Source organism: Phascolarctos cinereus, unplaced genomic scaffold, assembly GCF_003287225.1.
Source record: "Phascolarctos cinereus isolate Bilbo 61053 unplaced genomic scaffold, phaCin_HiC Scaffold_4;HRSCAF=312, whole genome shotgun sequence".
Classification (NCBI taxonomy): Eukaryota; Metazoa; Chordata; class Mammalia; order Diprotodontia; family Phascolarctidae; genus Phascolarctos; species Phascolarctos cinereus.
In genome coordinates this window covers 232,206,331-232,222,038 of record NW_027555847.1, presented here as the reverse complement: position 1 = coordinate 232,222,038, position 15,708 = coordinate 232,206,331, and the positions used below count along the sequence as shown (strand labels likewise).

Genomic DNA, 15,708 nt, shown 5'->3' with positions numbered 1-15,708 from the left:
GTTTCCAAACTGCTTTCAAACATTAAATATTTGTAAAGCTGATTTCCTTGGAGACAGCAGTTTTATTCCCAAACCTACAAATTGATTTTTCTTTCTCCTAGATCGAATTGCACAGAACATCATTAAGTCCCATTTGGAGACATGTCAATACACCATGGAGGAGCTTCACCAGCTAGCCTGGCAGACTCACACGTATGAAGAAATTAAGGCGTATCAGAGCAAGGTATTCGGAGAAACTGTAGAGAGCCTTACTTCTGTTTCCTGTAATCCTGTAGCTGTCCATCCCTGCTGCCACCACCTTTAGAACATTTAATGGTATTTTACCATGTTGGGAAAGGGTTCTAATGGGATTGAGCAGAAGGAGCAATTGAATAATATTTTTTTTTAATCCACTGAAAGCATAGAGAGAAAGCAGTTTAAAGAAGAACATTATAAGATATTCACTGATAGTTTATTCAATGTGAGTCTTGGAATCAGAAGCAGCCTAGTGGAGTGGAAAGGCTTTAGGCTCAGAGGGCCTGGGTTCAAACATGGAATTTGCCATTTGCTAAACGTGTAACTTTAGTTGAGTCACTTCATCTCTGAACCTCAGTTTCCTCATCTGTAAAATGAAAGCATGGAACTAGATAGCTTCTAAAGTCTCCACCAACTTTGCATCTGTTATGCTATGATTTTCTTGTCACATCTCATGAAGGCAAAAGAAAAGCACACTTAACTGTTTTAGAATTTTGCCTTTTTTTTTCTTTTGCCTTCGTAAGATGTCCTATCATTCAAATAACAATCGTATCAAAGGACTATCACTGCTGGTGGAGAGATTATTTTAGTTGGCCTTGAGCAAGAGACTTCACCTTTCCAAGCTTCAGTTTCCTCATCTGTAAAAATTGAGAGGCTTTCCTAGGTGATCTTAAACACCCCTTCCAGCTCTAAAGTTCTATGATTATGTTTTAGACAAAATACAAAATATTATAAAGAACTCTGTGGAGACCTGGGTTCTGACCCCTATAATAGTACACGAAAGCTGTAACCTTGGGGAATTGAAGGAGTGGGATTATACAATGTCTACAGTCTCCTCTGTCTCAAAAATTCTATGATCCCAGGAAATCTGTGTTGGCTTACCCCACTATACTGTTGTGATATTAATAATGTGGTTTTCATTTGTTTAAAATGCTAGAGGGTTTTTTTTTTTTTTAAGGGAGAGACCAGTTTTCTGTAACTATTGATTTTCCTTGAATGCTTTTCATCTAACTTAATTCAATAAACACATATTACTAAATAATATTTAATAAGTTAATAATTAATAAAATAATTTTATAGCTAAAAATTCAAGATTACTAAATAATATTGAATTATTATTAATTCAATAAACACCCTTACTATGTGCCAGGCACTGCACATAATTATCTCATTAGGTCCTCATAAAAACCCTAGGAGGTAGGTGTTATTATAATCCCGTTTTACAGATAAGGAAACTGAGGCAAAGAGAAATAATTGACTTACCCATGGTCACACAGCTAATAAGGTCTGAGATCAGAAAAGAACTTATGTCTTCCTAATTCCAGCTCCATGGCTGTATTCACTGGATCACCTAGCTTGAACTTCATTCAACTGCCTTGAAATATCCCTAGGTTAATGTTAGATTGCTAACTAACTACCTGTAAATATTACCCGAGCTTCTACCTGCCTAGCAATTTCAACAGCTAGTATATAGTGGTCATTCAGAAGCAAGAAGGACAGCTCAGTGAAATGCCAGGTTACACATAATCCAAAGAGTTTCTTTTACCCTCGTTAAGGAAGAAAAGTTGAATCTGTTGGATAGAGAAGAAAAAGATGGAAAAAAATAAAAGGGGAAAAGTGGCTTTGAGAAACGAGGTGTCCTGGAAGCCATTTTCCCCGTTTTCATCCCTTTCACTTTCCCATGACTTCAGTCTATCAAGGTCCAAATAGAGCAGCACAATACCTTTGGTACATTCACACCAAACACCCTACCTCTTATTAAGAGAATCCTGTAAATTCCCACCTCGGGGCCCAGGGGACAGATAAGCAGGAATCCAGTAATTCTGTGTCACTTATCTAGTTTCCAGGGAGTTTCTTTGTTCCTTCTTTCACTCTTCGTGTGTGTGTGTGTGTGTGTGTGTGTGTGTGTGTGTGTGTGTGTGTGTGTGGTTTTTTTTTCCTCTTGAAGACCAGAGAGGCATTGTGGCAACAGTGTGCTGTTCAGATCACTCACGCAATCCAATATGTGGTGGAGTTTGCGAAGAGGATCACAGGTTTCATGGAGCTCTGTCAAAATGATCAGATTCTACTCCTGAAGTCAGGTGAGCATGTGCAAGACTAAGGGGGCCCGTGGAGTTTAGACTAGGCTGCGGTGGGCAGTTACCGCGGTGTTGGTCCTAATCAATCCCCTTTCCAGTAAGCGGCTCATTTTTACCGCCCACACATGGTCCTCCAGCTCCCATAGGGAACTCTCTATAATAAAAATGCCCCGTTCTTCCTTTCGATTCTCCTTTGAAGTCAAATGCAATTCTGCTTATTGAAAGCGGCGCCATTAATTGCAGAGGCTGAGAGACCCAGGCTGACAGGCACGGCAAGTAATTAGTGTGTCAAGGTGGCTGAATTGCTGAGCTGGCGCGTTAAAAAAAAAAAAAAAAACACCGGCTTTCAGGGAAACAAATCCAGGCTAACTGAGCCCTTGCCTCTGTGGTCAATTCCAATCATTTTAATGAGAATAGCCTGCAGCCAGTGCGGGGCTGGGGGGTTGGGGCGGGGGTGGGGGGAGGGAGGAGAGAAAAGAAGGAAAACGGGTACATACTCCTCCCACAAGCACCCCACCACTCAGGAAGGAACTGAAAAAACAGTCTACTTGGTGCTGGATTCAGTGATGCCCTGACTTAAGCAGGAAGGGAAATTGTCTTCCTTTCTTGAGATCCAGAAATGCATTGGTTTCTTCTCAAAGCACAGTTTAAGGAACACTAGGTTTGTCAGCGTCAGACTTAACGGGATGTAGTTATTGCCAGATCCCGTGACATCCATCCTTAACTTTTGGTTTTGTCACAAATTAGGTGTGTGACCTTCAGCAAGGTCACCTCTCTGAACCTCAGTTTCCCCATTTGTAAAATGAGGGTAATAATATTTACACTACCACCTTATTTGAATTGAGAGGAAAAAGTTTTATAAGCTTTCAAGTACTCTAGAAATGGAAGTTCCAAAATGGTTCTTTTCTCACACTAGGCCAGTTATTAACACATGCTATCTCTAGAAATTACTTTGCATTTACATTACAAAGTTATGTATCCCTCCCAGTAAAAGGTTCCCTCAGGGACAATTGTTTTGGCACACATGTTGTTGTTCAGTCTGACTCTTCATGACCCCATTTGGGTTTTGAGTTTTGTTTTGTTTTGGGCAAAGACACTGGAGTGGTTTGCAATTTCCTTCTCCAACTCATTTTACAGATAAGGAAACTGAGGCAAACCAGGGTCACACAGCTAGTAAATGTCTAAGGCCAGATTTGAACTCAGAAAGATGTGTCTTCCTAATTCTAGGCCTGGCACTCTATCTACTGTGCCATCTAGCTGTCTAATTTGGGCACATAGTAGGTGCTTAATAAATAGCTGCTTAATTACATCGCATTAAATTGAATTGAATTGAATTACTTGGTAGTTAAGGCTAGACAAAAGGCTGGAAGTTACCAGAGCCAGTGAAAGTAGGTTTTCAAAATATTCTGAATATCCCTAAGGAAATAAGTTCGAGGCTATTTTTTTTTCTTACATTATAAATAAGTAGGGTCTCCCAGATGGACTTTGAGTGCCTGGGGGAATGGTTGCTGTTTCTCTGCCCTCCCAGTCAGTAGAATGTAATCTGCTGGAGAGTAGGGACTATTTTGTTTTTGTACCTCTGAAACTTAACACCTGTGCCAGATATGTAGTGGGGCATAATGAATCTTTGTTGATTCGAATTGAATTGAGGAGCAGGACTTTCCCCAAGCTTACAGAATGTTCCATGATAGGGATCTGAACTTCCTAGTGGTGAAGAGCCTTTCTTAATGAATCCTATAGTCCCTAGGAGTGTGGCAGAAGAGGGGTCTAGCTAGACACCTGAAGAATATCAGTGAAAGGAATAAGTACTCTGGAAAAGTTCCATGTACCATTTGTTGGACACAGTAAATACAACCAAAGACTTTGAGTGGAGAAATAATTATGCATGTCCAACTGCCTTTTAGACATCTCAAACTAGATGTCTAGTAGGCATCTTAAACACAATATGTCCAAGTCAGAACTCAACATCTTTCTCCTTGGGCTCCACTCCCTTCCTACCTTCCCTAATACTGTAGAGAACAACACATCTTTCCAGTCCCTCAGACTCACAACCTAAGAGTCATTTTTGACTCCCCACTATCTCTCACCAACCCCATAGCCAATCTGTTGCCAAGACCTATTGATTTCACCTTTGCAATGTCTCTAGAATATGCCCTCTTCTCTTTTCTGACACTGCCACCACTCTAGTGTCGGCCTTCATCACCTCAGGCCTGGATTACTGCAAAAGTCTGCTGGTGGGTCTGCCTACCTCAAGTGTTCTCCCCACTCCAATCCATCCTCCATTTGGCCACTAAGGTGATTTTCCCAAAGGGCAGGTCCAATCACATTACCCTCCCTATTCAACCAATTCCAATGGCTCCCTATTGCCTCCAGGGTCAAATATAAAATGCATTCAAAAGCCTTCATAACTCCCTCCTACCTTTCCAAGTCTTCTTACTCCTTACCCCCCAATATGTAGTGTTCCATTTAGTGACCCTAGCCTTCTGATTGTTCCACAAATAAGATGCTCATTTCACAGGTTTAAGCATTTTCTCTGGCTGTCTCTTGTGCCTGGAATACTCTCCCTGCTCTTCTTCTACTACTGACTTCCCTGGTTTCCTTTAAGTTCCAACTAAAATCCCACCTTCTACAGGAAGCCTTCCCCATCCCCTCTTAAATCTAGTGCCTTCCCTTTGTTAACTGTTTCCTATTTATCCTGCATATAGCTTGCTTTGTATATATTTGCTTGCATGTTGCCTCCCTTATTAAATTGTAAGCTTCTTGATGGCAGGGACTGTCTCTTTCCTCTTTTTGTATCCCCAATATTTAGCACAGTGCTTGGAACATGGTAGGCACTTAATAAATTATTGATTGACTAATTGATAGTCCAGTTTAACAGTACAGCTGAAATGCCCTCCATGGTGATCCTTCCCCTTAAGCAACCTCATTCATTTGGCTAGCAAAAGAAAAGAAAAAAGTAAACAGCTTAGAATCAGGAAAACTGCTTCTATTGTCATTTCGGAGCATCAGCAGCAATGGAGTCCTAGCAGCATTTTTAAAACATCTGTTTGAAGATCTTGGGATATGTCCAATCTGAAAACTACAGGAAGGATTTGGCTAAAGTTTATCATTTCCCAAATTGCCCTTGACTATGTGATTCTGCCCTTATTTTTGTGACATAGGAAAAGAAACTCTACCCTCAGCTACTGACCTGAATTTAGCTGAAAGGACGTAGCTCCTGAGTTGTGTGTATACATGTAAATGCAAACATATCAGGAAAGACTATGACCCTTAGAAATGTCAGATACCACAGAAAGCTGACAAAATGCATCATGGGGTTGCTTTGTGGTTTCTGAGGCTCAGTTTCATTGGTGTTAGCCTTGCTTCTGATATTATAAAGTGAAGTGGCTCAAATTCTGAATCCTTTCTCCTCATCTCTATTGAACTGATGTTTACTAAATGCCTATATATGCATACTACAATAGGAAGCATCCTCTAGGGCAGGACTTTTGTGTGTGTCTTGAACCCCTTTGGACAGTCAGATGAAGCGTACAAACCCCTTCTCAGAATAATATTTTTAAGTGCAAAAAATGAAACACATAGGATTACAAAAGAAAACCAGTCATATATATTATATACATATATACATTTATCAATTTTTTAAAACTCATAGACCCTGGTTAAGAACCCTTTTTCTCTAGGCAACTTAAACAAATCTCCTGCCATCCAGGCAATATTACTGAAAATATATAGAACTGTTTGCTTTTCATTTAAAAAAATGTTTAATACCATACTCACTTTTCCTTACCATCTAATCGTCTCTATGCCTAGCTACATGCTCCAGTAATGCAAACCAATCTAAAGACAAGTCTAAAGACAAATAAAATTAAAATGGCAACTATCTTTCACAAAACAGCCAGATCAAGTCTCCCAGAACCAAAGATAATTTTTGACTATGATCCACTATTTTGTTTTATCTATATTACCACATTAAATCTATTAAGACAGATAATTGAGGATTAACTCATTCTCATTGTACCCAATTGGTGTTCTTTACTCCACAAATAAGGTGCCATATGCATTATTTAACTTCTGATCATGGCCATTTTGGAAATACGTTGTATCCTTCACAGTTTTTATAATTCACTTAAGAATCAAGAGCCATTTGCTCCCTAGAACAGTAATAACAACTAAAAAAAAAAGCCTATTAGTGACCTACCCATTAGTGCTATCTTTTCCATGAAGCTTTTGCCATTCTCGGTTCTTCAACAAGAAGTGATCCCACCCCCATCTGATTTCATACAACTTCCTTATGACCCTGGGCAAGTCATTTAACCTTTATATATCCCAGGCCCTCTAAAACTATAATGTACAGAGCAGTTGCTGATCTACATTGATTACGTCTTCCCCAGAAGTTTACACCAATGAAATCACAGCCTGAGAACCAAACTAGAAAAAAAAATTAAATTGGATTATAATCTTTATATCCATATTTTCTCCTCCCTCCCCAATAAGAGAGTCTTGCAGCTTTTACTAAATGCTAAATAGCTGATTCAATTTACTTAACATGTCTTAAGTGCTGTTTATGTGCAAAGCATTCTGCTTGGAAGTGAGAAAATAAAATTAAAACCAATCCCTGCCCTCAAGAGGTTTACATTCTAGATATAATATTTGCTCAGGTTAGTAAATATAAGGTAATTTAAGTAGAGGGTAAGCAGTGACCATTTTAGAGGATCGGGAAAGATTTGGTTTAGAGGAGAATGAATGAAATGAGTTTATGAAATTTTAAAAAATGTCCCCTAGAGTGGCTTCACTGCTCTAACAAATTCCATCTTACTATGTTTTTTTCTTCACCTGGACAGGTTGCTTGGAAGTGGTTTTAGTGAGAATGTGTCGTGCCTTCAACCCACTAAACAACACTGTTCTGTTTGAAGGAAAGTACGGAGGAATGCAAATGTTCAAAGCCTTAGGTAAGTTTATTTTTAGTGGATACCTCGAGGCTTGTTTATTTTTTCTGTTTAGCTACTACCGGTTTCCTCACCTTAAACATCAGCTCAAGTGTGTGTGCACCCATGCAGGGTATGTGTACCCATGGGCTCCAGCCCTGGCAAAAGCAAAGGTGAATAATTCATTTTTTAAACATCATATGTATATGGTCTTCCCCAATTAGAATGTAAAGTTCCTTGAGGGCAAGAACTGTCTTCTACTCTCTGTATTTGCATCTGCAGCCCTTAAAATAGTGTTTGACACATAGCAAATGCTTATTAAATGTGTTTTTTCATTCATTCATTCAAACTATGGGGAAGAGTTTGGCTCCCCCACCTGAGAAATAGAAGAATCACAGAGCCCACTAAGAATGACAATAAAGAAAAGACAGTACTGGAAGGCACTTCTCACTTTGAGCCAGACCACAGCTTGGTTGCTGAGAAAGACTAGGGTTCATTGTAATTGATTCTGTTAAAAAAAAAAGGGAAGGAAGGAAGGAAGGAAGGAAGGAAGGAAGGAAGGAAGGAAGGAAGGAAGGAAGGAAGGAAGGAAGGAAGGAAGGAAGGAAGGGAGAGAGAGAAAGAAAAGAAAAGAATAGGAAAGGAAAGGAAAGGAAAGGAAAGGAAAGGAAAGGAAAGGAAAGGAAAGGAAAGGAAAGGAAGGAAAGGAAAGGAAAGGAAAGGAAAGGAAAGGAAAGGAAAGGAAAGGAAAGGAAGAAAGGAAAGGAAAGGAAAGGAAAGGAAAGGAAAGGAAAGGAAAGGAAAGGAAAGGAAAGGAAAGGAAAGGAAAGGAAAGGAAAGGAAAGGAAAGGAAAGGAAAGGAAAGGAAAGGAAAGGAAAGGAAAGGAAAGGAAAGAAAAGAGACATCTGCTTTATACAGTGCTTCTCTAAATGTATCCAAGGTCCCCAGGTGGTCCCAGGTTACCTTGGGTAGCATTTATGTTTAAAAGATGACATAACTTAAAGTTTCATTCTTGGCATGAATTAATGATACCTGGTTAGGATATCTAATTAAACTAGACATTACATCATTCATGCCCTATCAAAGATAGTGATATTCTATCTATTAATCATGGCCAAGCTTATTGAGCCTGGCAAGGGGACATGGGTGAAAAAGATGGTCTGCTGTCTGGGTCTTCTGCAATACCAAAGTCAGAAATAGTGGTCCAATAGAAAACCCTGAACTTCTTGTCACAGAGCTTGCGTTTTAATACCTGTTTGGCCACTTAAAAGCCCTATGACCCAGTCCCTTAAACTCCATGAGCCTTGCATCAAATGAGATAATATTTGTAAAGCATTTAGCACAAAGCCTGCCACGTGGTAAGTACTATATAAATGTTTATTCCCTTCTGTCCTCCGATCTTTTCCTTTCATTTCCCTTCCTTTCCTTTTCTTTCCCTTCTCTTCCCTTCCCCATTCCTTTCCCCCTTAGTTTCCTTATCCATAAAATAAGAAGGTTGAACTAGACAGTCTTTAAGATTTCTTCCAACTCTAAATTTCTCAACTATATATTCTTTACCTATGATGACCTATGACCCTATGATCCTGGTTTATAGATCATAAGAGTTTGAGGACCTCTACTCCGGTAGAACTCTGATTAGAATTGTTTCATCATCTCTTTCAACCCACTTGGGCACCCAAGCATGATCAAAGAGCATTAGCAAACCTGAATTGATGCCAGGAAGTTTCCAAGGTCCTTGGTTTCATCTGCTCCATATCTTGCTCTTAAATGCCAAAGCAGAACACCACTTTGCCTTGCCCATGCTGTTAGCTGATCTAGTCGACTGGCAGCAATTAGGTCAAGGTTGGCACTATTCCCTCCACGCAGTTGATACACGTCCGTCCACTTCGTCTCCCAGGCTTAGTTTTCAAGAAAGAAGAAGACTTGAGAAACATCTGTGGAAAATTTCCAGCCTCATAAAATAAAAATTAACTTGGGATTGCTATAGGATTGCTAATTGACTATAATGATAACAACTAGCACTTATATAGTGCTTTAAGGTTGGCAAAATATTATCCCATCTGAGTCTATCAAAAACCCTGTGAAAAAGGTCCTGTTCTACCCATTTTACAGATGATGCTGAAAGAGGCTAAGTTACTTGCCCTGGGATCATACAGCTGGTAAATTTTGAGGTAGAATTCAAACTCAGGATTTCCTCAGTCTAAGTCGGTGCACTATTACTTTCACCTAGCTGCTGTTGGTATTGTGCTAATCATTTTACAAAATACATTATTTTGAATTTAACATCAACCCTGGAAGGTAGCTGCTATTATGACTCCCCTTTTACAAATGATGAAAATAAGGTAAACAGAGGTTAAGTTACTTGCCCAAAGGTCACCTACCTGGTGTCGGAATCTGGATTTGAACTCATAAGAATAAATAATAGCTACTATTTATATAGCGCTTTTTACAATTTACAATTATTATCTTCAACGCCTTTAGTTTTCTCTGTGTCTCCTTTTCTTAAAGAATAATCCTAAGATAGCTCCAGTCCACCACGTAGTTTTCCAGAGAGTGACTCAGATCAAAATCTAATTGCAGGAACAAAAAAAAATCTTAAGATCACAAGATTTAGAGCTGGAAGGAATCATGGAAAACTATCCAATCCTTTCACTTTTTGCCACCACAGTTTAGTAGGGATGTTAAAAGCTGAAGAACATCCACAGGAAAGCATAGCCTTGAACCCCCCCTGCCCACCAGAACTGGTTAAAGGAGCTGAGAATCTTTAACCCAGAAATGAGAAAACTAAGGTCACATGCGATCAGCTGTCTTCAGGAATTTGAAGGGGTGCCGTGGAAAAGAGAGATTACACCTGTTCTTCATGGTCCCAGTAGACAGAAGTAGAGGCAACTGTTGGAAACTGCAAAGGAAATCGCAAAGACTATTTTATGTCAGAAAAGCTTCCTAACAATTAGAGCTTTCACAGCCTCAATAGGTATGTATCCTCCCACTGGACATTTCCAAAGAGAGGCCAGTTGAGGCCTGTTGGAGCAGGAATTCCATTTGGCTTGTGAGTTGGACTATATAATCACTGAGTTCCCATCCAACTCTGAAATTCTATGATTTAATGATTTCCCCCGTCCCCCCCCTCCGATGTAGAGCCAAAAGTGTCAAACTCCACCATCAAGCTTCTAGAGGCCTGTAAAATCTTGAGTCCTGTCTGAACCAGGTTAAAATGAAATTGGGAAATTTTTAACCAAATAAAAATACAACATAACATAGAAATGTTAGGTAGTAGTTTTCTAAGACCATATGCAGCCCGTGGGGATCTATTTCTATCTGAGTTTGACACCACTGGCATGGAGTACCCAGATGCCCTACATCCCCTGGTTCAAATCCAAAAGGATTTAGTCAGCCTTCTGCTCTTCTAGACTCTGTCTGACCCATAAGACTGCTGCTTCTAATAACAATAATAATAATATAATAATAATATAGCTCATTTACATCATACCTACTACATGCCAGGTATTGTGCTAAGCATTTTACAAAATACATTATTTTGAACTTAACATCAACCCTGGACGGTAGCTGCTATTATGACTCCCCTTTTACAAATGATGAAACTAAGGCAGAGGTTAAGTTATTTGCCCAAAGGTCACCTAGCTGGTGTCTGAATCTGGATTTGAACTCATAAGAATGAATAATAGCTAATAATTATATATCTCTTTTTATGTGCCAAGTGCCATGCTAAGTACTTTATAATTATTATCTTCTTTGATCATCATCATAACCCTGGGGGTAGGTGCTGTTATTATCCCCCTTCCACAGATGAGGAAACTGAGGCAAACAGAGGTAAAACAACTTGCCCAAAAGTCACCTTTCCAGTAGGTGTCTGAGTCTGAATTTGAACTCAGGACTTGACGACTTCATATACCATATAGCTGTACCACTTAGCTGCTAAGACCGAGTTTCTCTATCTTGTAAGTACTCTTACGCCTCTTGTTTGAAAAAAGGGTTTCAGATAGTTCTAAGGGTGGCCAGGATACAAGCCCTTAAGTAACTATATAGAAATCAGCTTTTCTTGACTCTCATCCCATTTAGTTCCAATGTTATTCAGTAAATTGCTCTTGTCCTTTTATAGGTTCTGATGACCTGGTGAATGAAGCATTTGACTTTGCAAAGAATTTGTGTTCCTTGCAGCTGACCGAGGAAGAGATTGCCTTGTTCTCATCTGCTGTGCTGATATCTCCAGGTAGGGAGGGCTGCATGTGAACTGTAATTCTCTTCTTCTGCACCTTCTCCTTTTCTCTTTAGCACTGTGAAAAATGAACAGCCCTACTTTAGCTGATCTCTTCCAAGACCCACTTAAGAAGAATCAGACCCTCTTTTCTCCAGAAGTCTCAAGGATTGAGTGCATCAATTCCATTTTTCATTGATGCTATTTCTTTCTTCCTCTCCCCTCTCTATCCCTGTCCCTGTCCCTGTCTCCATCTATCTGTCTATCTATCTATCTGTTTCTGTCTCTCTCTGCCTTTGTTCTGCCTCTATTTCATCTCTCTCTTTCTGTTTCTGTCTGTCTCTCTGTGTTTTTCTCTCTCTTTCCTTCCTCATTCCTTCCTTCTTTTCTTCCTTCTTTCTTCCTTCTTTCCTTCCTTCTTTCCTTCCTTTCTTCCTTCTTTCTTTCCTTTCTTCCTTCCTTCTTTCCTTCCTTCCTCCCTCCCTAACGAGTTCTCACCTTCTTCTATGGCTCTAGAAGATGTTTTGTTTTTTGGTTTTTGTTTCTGAAATTAGACCAGAACAGATGGCACTGTTACACTCACTATCTTAACCAAGAATGCCAGTCTCAAGGTTTCTTGAGGAAGGCCTTGTTTTGGAGGCCTTGTTCTTTCTAATAAAGCACTTATGGGTTTTGAGCACTTCACTCTGGGTGGAGAACAGTTATCCTTCTGAGGGTCAGTACTGTTCTCTTATAAGGGTTTGTCTGAATAAAGAAAGTGTTGTGGGTATTCCTTTACTTCACACAGTTCCTCAGACATGGAGGTGTGATGATCTTTTAAAAATGTCTACATAGACTAACAGATACCACTAACTATTCCCAGCAGTAATGACAGACTGTGTAATTTCCCTTTTGTTATTCTTTCTCTCTCTTTTATTCAATGGTTTTCATGAAATTTGCTTGTTTCCCTGGAATATGGTTTTCAAAATGATGAAATCTAAAGCTATGGGTCAGTGGGTGAGAGAGAAAAAGTTTCACTAAGTTCTCTGCTCCCCAAAAAAATCTGAATAAGAAACTTTTCTCCCCTTTTTTTTTAATCAAAGGGGCCCATGTCAGTAAAGGGATAACATCAGATTTGTAAACATGATTTAACCAAACTTCTCACATACCTTATTCATGGGTAATCCTGAACTTAAATGTGAAAGCAGATGAATCCCTGGTTCCCACCATGGCCTGCTTTTTGCAGAAGACTATGTATAGTCAATAAGATCTCAGGTATTCAACAACTAGGGAAGAGCTACCCTGGAAAACATTTGTCTGAACTTTCCAGGTAAACTATAAGCTAGCTTTCCAATTTTGCTTATCTTCCATTTGTAGTTTTCTCTTCCTCTGTGTCCCCCTCCCACCCTCCAAACGCCACCCAAAAAATTTCTTCCTGACTTTATATGATCATAGGAATAGCTTACATTTATAAAGTGATTTAAGATTTGCAAAGCACTTTATACATATTAGCTTATTTGATCCTCACAATAACCCTGGCAGGCAGGTGATATTATCATCCCCATTTTACAGAGAGGAAACTGAGGGCACAAGTGGTTAAGTGACTCATTCAGGATCACACAGCTACTATGTCTGAAGCTGGACTCAAACCCAGGTTTTCCTGACACCAAGTTACACTACGCCACCTAACTGCCTGTGATATCATAGGATTTGGCCCTTTCTACTTTTATGGAACTTTTCCAACCTGGCCAACAGCCCCACATCAATAACCTTCAGTTACCCTTTTAACATTGCGACTGTTCTGGCATGTAGCCACCTTTTCAACAGAATAAGGAGAATAGCAGGTACCAGTAGCCCTCCCACCAGGCAGAAGCCTGAGCCCCAGTGGGCCTTCTCTCATGCCAGTCTCCACTCTTCCCAGACTACCCCACAATAGCGGCCAACTGTTTCATTCCAGACAGCTCTGGGAAGGGAGGGGGAGAGAGACTAAATTTAAACTGAATGACAATAGTCACTGAGAGCTTTTGTGTTCACTTACGTAAGGGTTTGCTTAACTGTTGGGTAAAGTTGTCATTGCTCCTTCTAGAATTACAGAATCAAGTTGCTCACCTTACTTGAACTGGATTCAGGAGTATTATGCCCAGGTTCTTTTCCATGGGTATCTATTCAGCATTTGGAGATTCATACTGACTCGTCAGTAAAGCTAGTTTATATTCCTAGGGCTATGGACGGTCAGTTCCAATTTGAGGCTAGTCCACCATACTGCCTCCCAGCACATTGTTTTATATGAAGCATCCAGAAGATAAGTACTGTAATTTCCCATCACCACCACAGACACCTAACAAAGCCTAGCAAGAAGGAGGGGAAATGGGTCTGCAGAGAGAATGCACAGCATCAGTTTATATTAATCCTATACAAAGCATAAAACAACTTCCTTTCAATACTTGATAAGAAAGCCTAAGTGTGTGGCAGGGAAGAACAAGCCTTTCCGAATATCAAGGCTATTCTTCCACGAAGCATTTTTTTTCCTCCCAGACAGATTATTCATTTCCACTTTGCATTACAGAAACCAAGGCTAGATTCCTGTCAGGAGAGAGAGAAATATAATGTGTGATTAAGAATAAAGAGACATTAAGAAGTTCTGAAACCAGTACATTTTTCATTAAATCATGATTTCCTGTGCCATTTATTGCAAATTTGGAAAGTTGGCCTCAGAAGCAGCTTTACAAGTGGCCTGTTGTGGGACTTGAAATATGGGATTTGTCTTCGTTGATGGTAAATGATATCAAAGCCTTTTTTTCCAGTCTCCATCTTTATCACTTCCTTTTTTTTTTCTTTGTTAGACCGAGCCTGGCTGATAGAACCTCGGAAAGTCCAGAAGCTTCAGGAGAAGATTTATTTCGCCCTTCAGCATGTGATTCAGAAGAATCACCTCGATGATGAGACATTGGCAAAGGTAAGTCCATAGATCGCTGTGTAACAAGCTCACTATGTAAGGAGAGCATTCTCAACAATCACCTAAGTATTTAAAAGCTACAGCACATTAGAGGCAATGGAAAGAGCATTGGCTTCAGAGTCAGAGGACCTCTTCTAGAGCTCAAATCTAGCTTCTCACACTATCTGCTTGATGTTGAACAAATCTTTTAACCTTCCTTGGGATTAATCTTCTCTGTAAAATGAGGGCATTGAATTAGATGCTAGTTAATGCTAGCTCCAAATCTATGTTCCTATATGCAAATAAATTTACAGCCAGAGACAAACTGGGCCATGACCAGGAAGCTGAAGAATCTGAGAAGAATATTATGGGAAGAATGGTTAAAGGAACTGGGGATTTTTAACTAGTAGAAGAAAAAAATAAGGAGAGATGTAGGATCGTAGACGTAGAGGTAGAGCTAGGTGGGACTTTGAGAGGCTGTCTAGTTCAGCCCTCTCATGGGATCATAGGTTTAGAGCTAGAAGAGATCTTAGAGGTCATCGAATCCTATTGCCTCATTTTACAGATAAGGATACCAAGGTTGAAAGGGGTAAAGGATGCCCAGTATCACTGCAGATGACTTTGAACACAAGCCTTCTGATTCCTCTCAGATCTCAATGCCTAATTACTGTCTTCCAATTTTAAGAGCTAGTATGTAAAAGAGGAAGCGATTTGTTCCTTATTTTCCAAATGTAGTAGTTGGGAAGTGACGGGATATAAATTCAGGCTAAAGAAGGGCTTTAATTCCTAGAGCTGTCAAGATTTGGAATGAGTAGCTTCTTCAGGAAATGAACTTCACATCACTGGAAATGTTCAAGCAGTTGGTTATCTGTAAGGAATATTGTGAAAAGGATTTCTGCACTGAATGGGAGACTGGACAAGTTGCCCTCTATGGTGCTTTTCAATGTTAAGAATCTAGTTGAATATTTCCAGGGAAAACTGTAGAATACCCTATCCCAGAAAGATTTAAGAATAATATAATAATATGGTGTCACAAGGACTATATATATATATATATATATATATATATATATATATATATATATATATATATACATATAACATAACATAATATAGAATATAGAATATAGAACATAGGCTTCCTGGATTTGTCTGGTTAAATAGGGGCAATCTTGCAACCACTTTGAGAAGGTTATTTTCAGGAGAAGAAATGATACACCTCTCCCCCCAAAAAAAATAGTTGTTTTAGGGTTTAAATTGGAAAGAACATTAGATCCAATATCTCTTTTTATGTTCCTTTTTTTGGGCACATGGCATTACTTTAGGTGAATATAAAAAGA

The 15,708-nt window shown here is 39.4% G+C and overlaps 1 protein-coding gene across 1 annotated transcript in view; it reads left to right on the top strand.

Moving 5' to 3' along the window:
- The window catches only part of RORB (RAR related orphan receptor B), a 247,460-nt gene that overhangs the window by 219,309 nt on the left and 12,443 nt on the right, over nucleotides 1-15,708 (top strand). Inside the window, exons 5-9 of the mRNA XM_021008622.2 lie at nucleotides 102-223; nucleotides 2,183-2,315; nucleotides 7,154-7,261; nucleotides 11,359-11,469; nucleotides 14,277-14,389. Of these exons, the coding sequence (XP_020864281.1) occupies nucleotides 102-223; nucleotides 2,183-2,315; nucleotides 7,154-7,261; nucleotides 11,359-11,469; nucleotides 14,277-14,389 (587 nt within the window). The remainder of the gene's footprint in view (nucleotides 1-101; nucleotides 224-2,182; nucleotides 2,316-7,153; nucleotides 7,262-11,358; nucleotides 11,470-14,276; nucleotides 14,390-15,708) is intronic.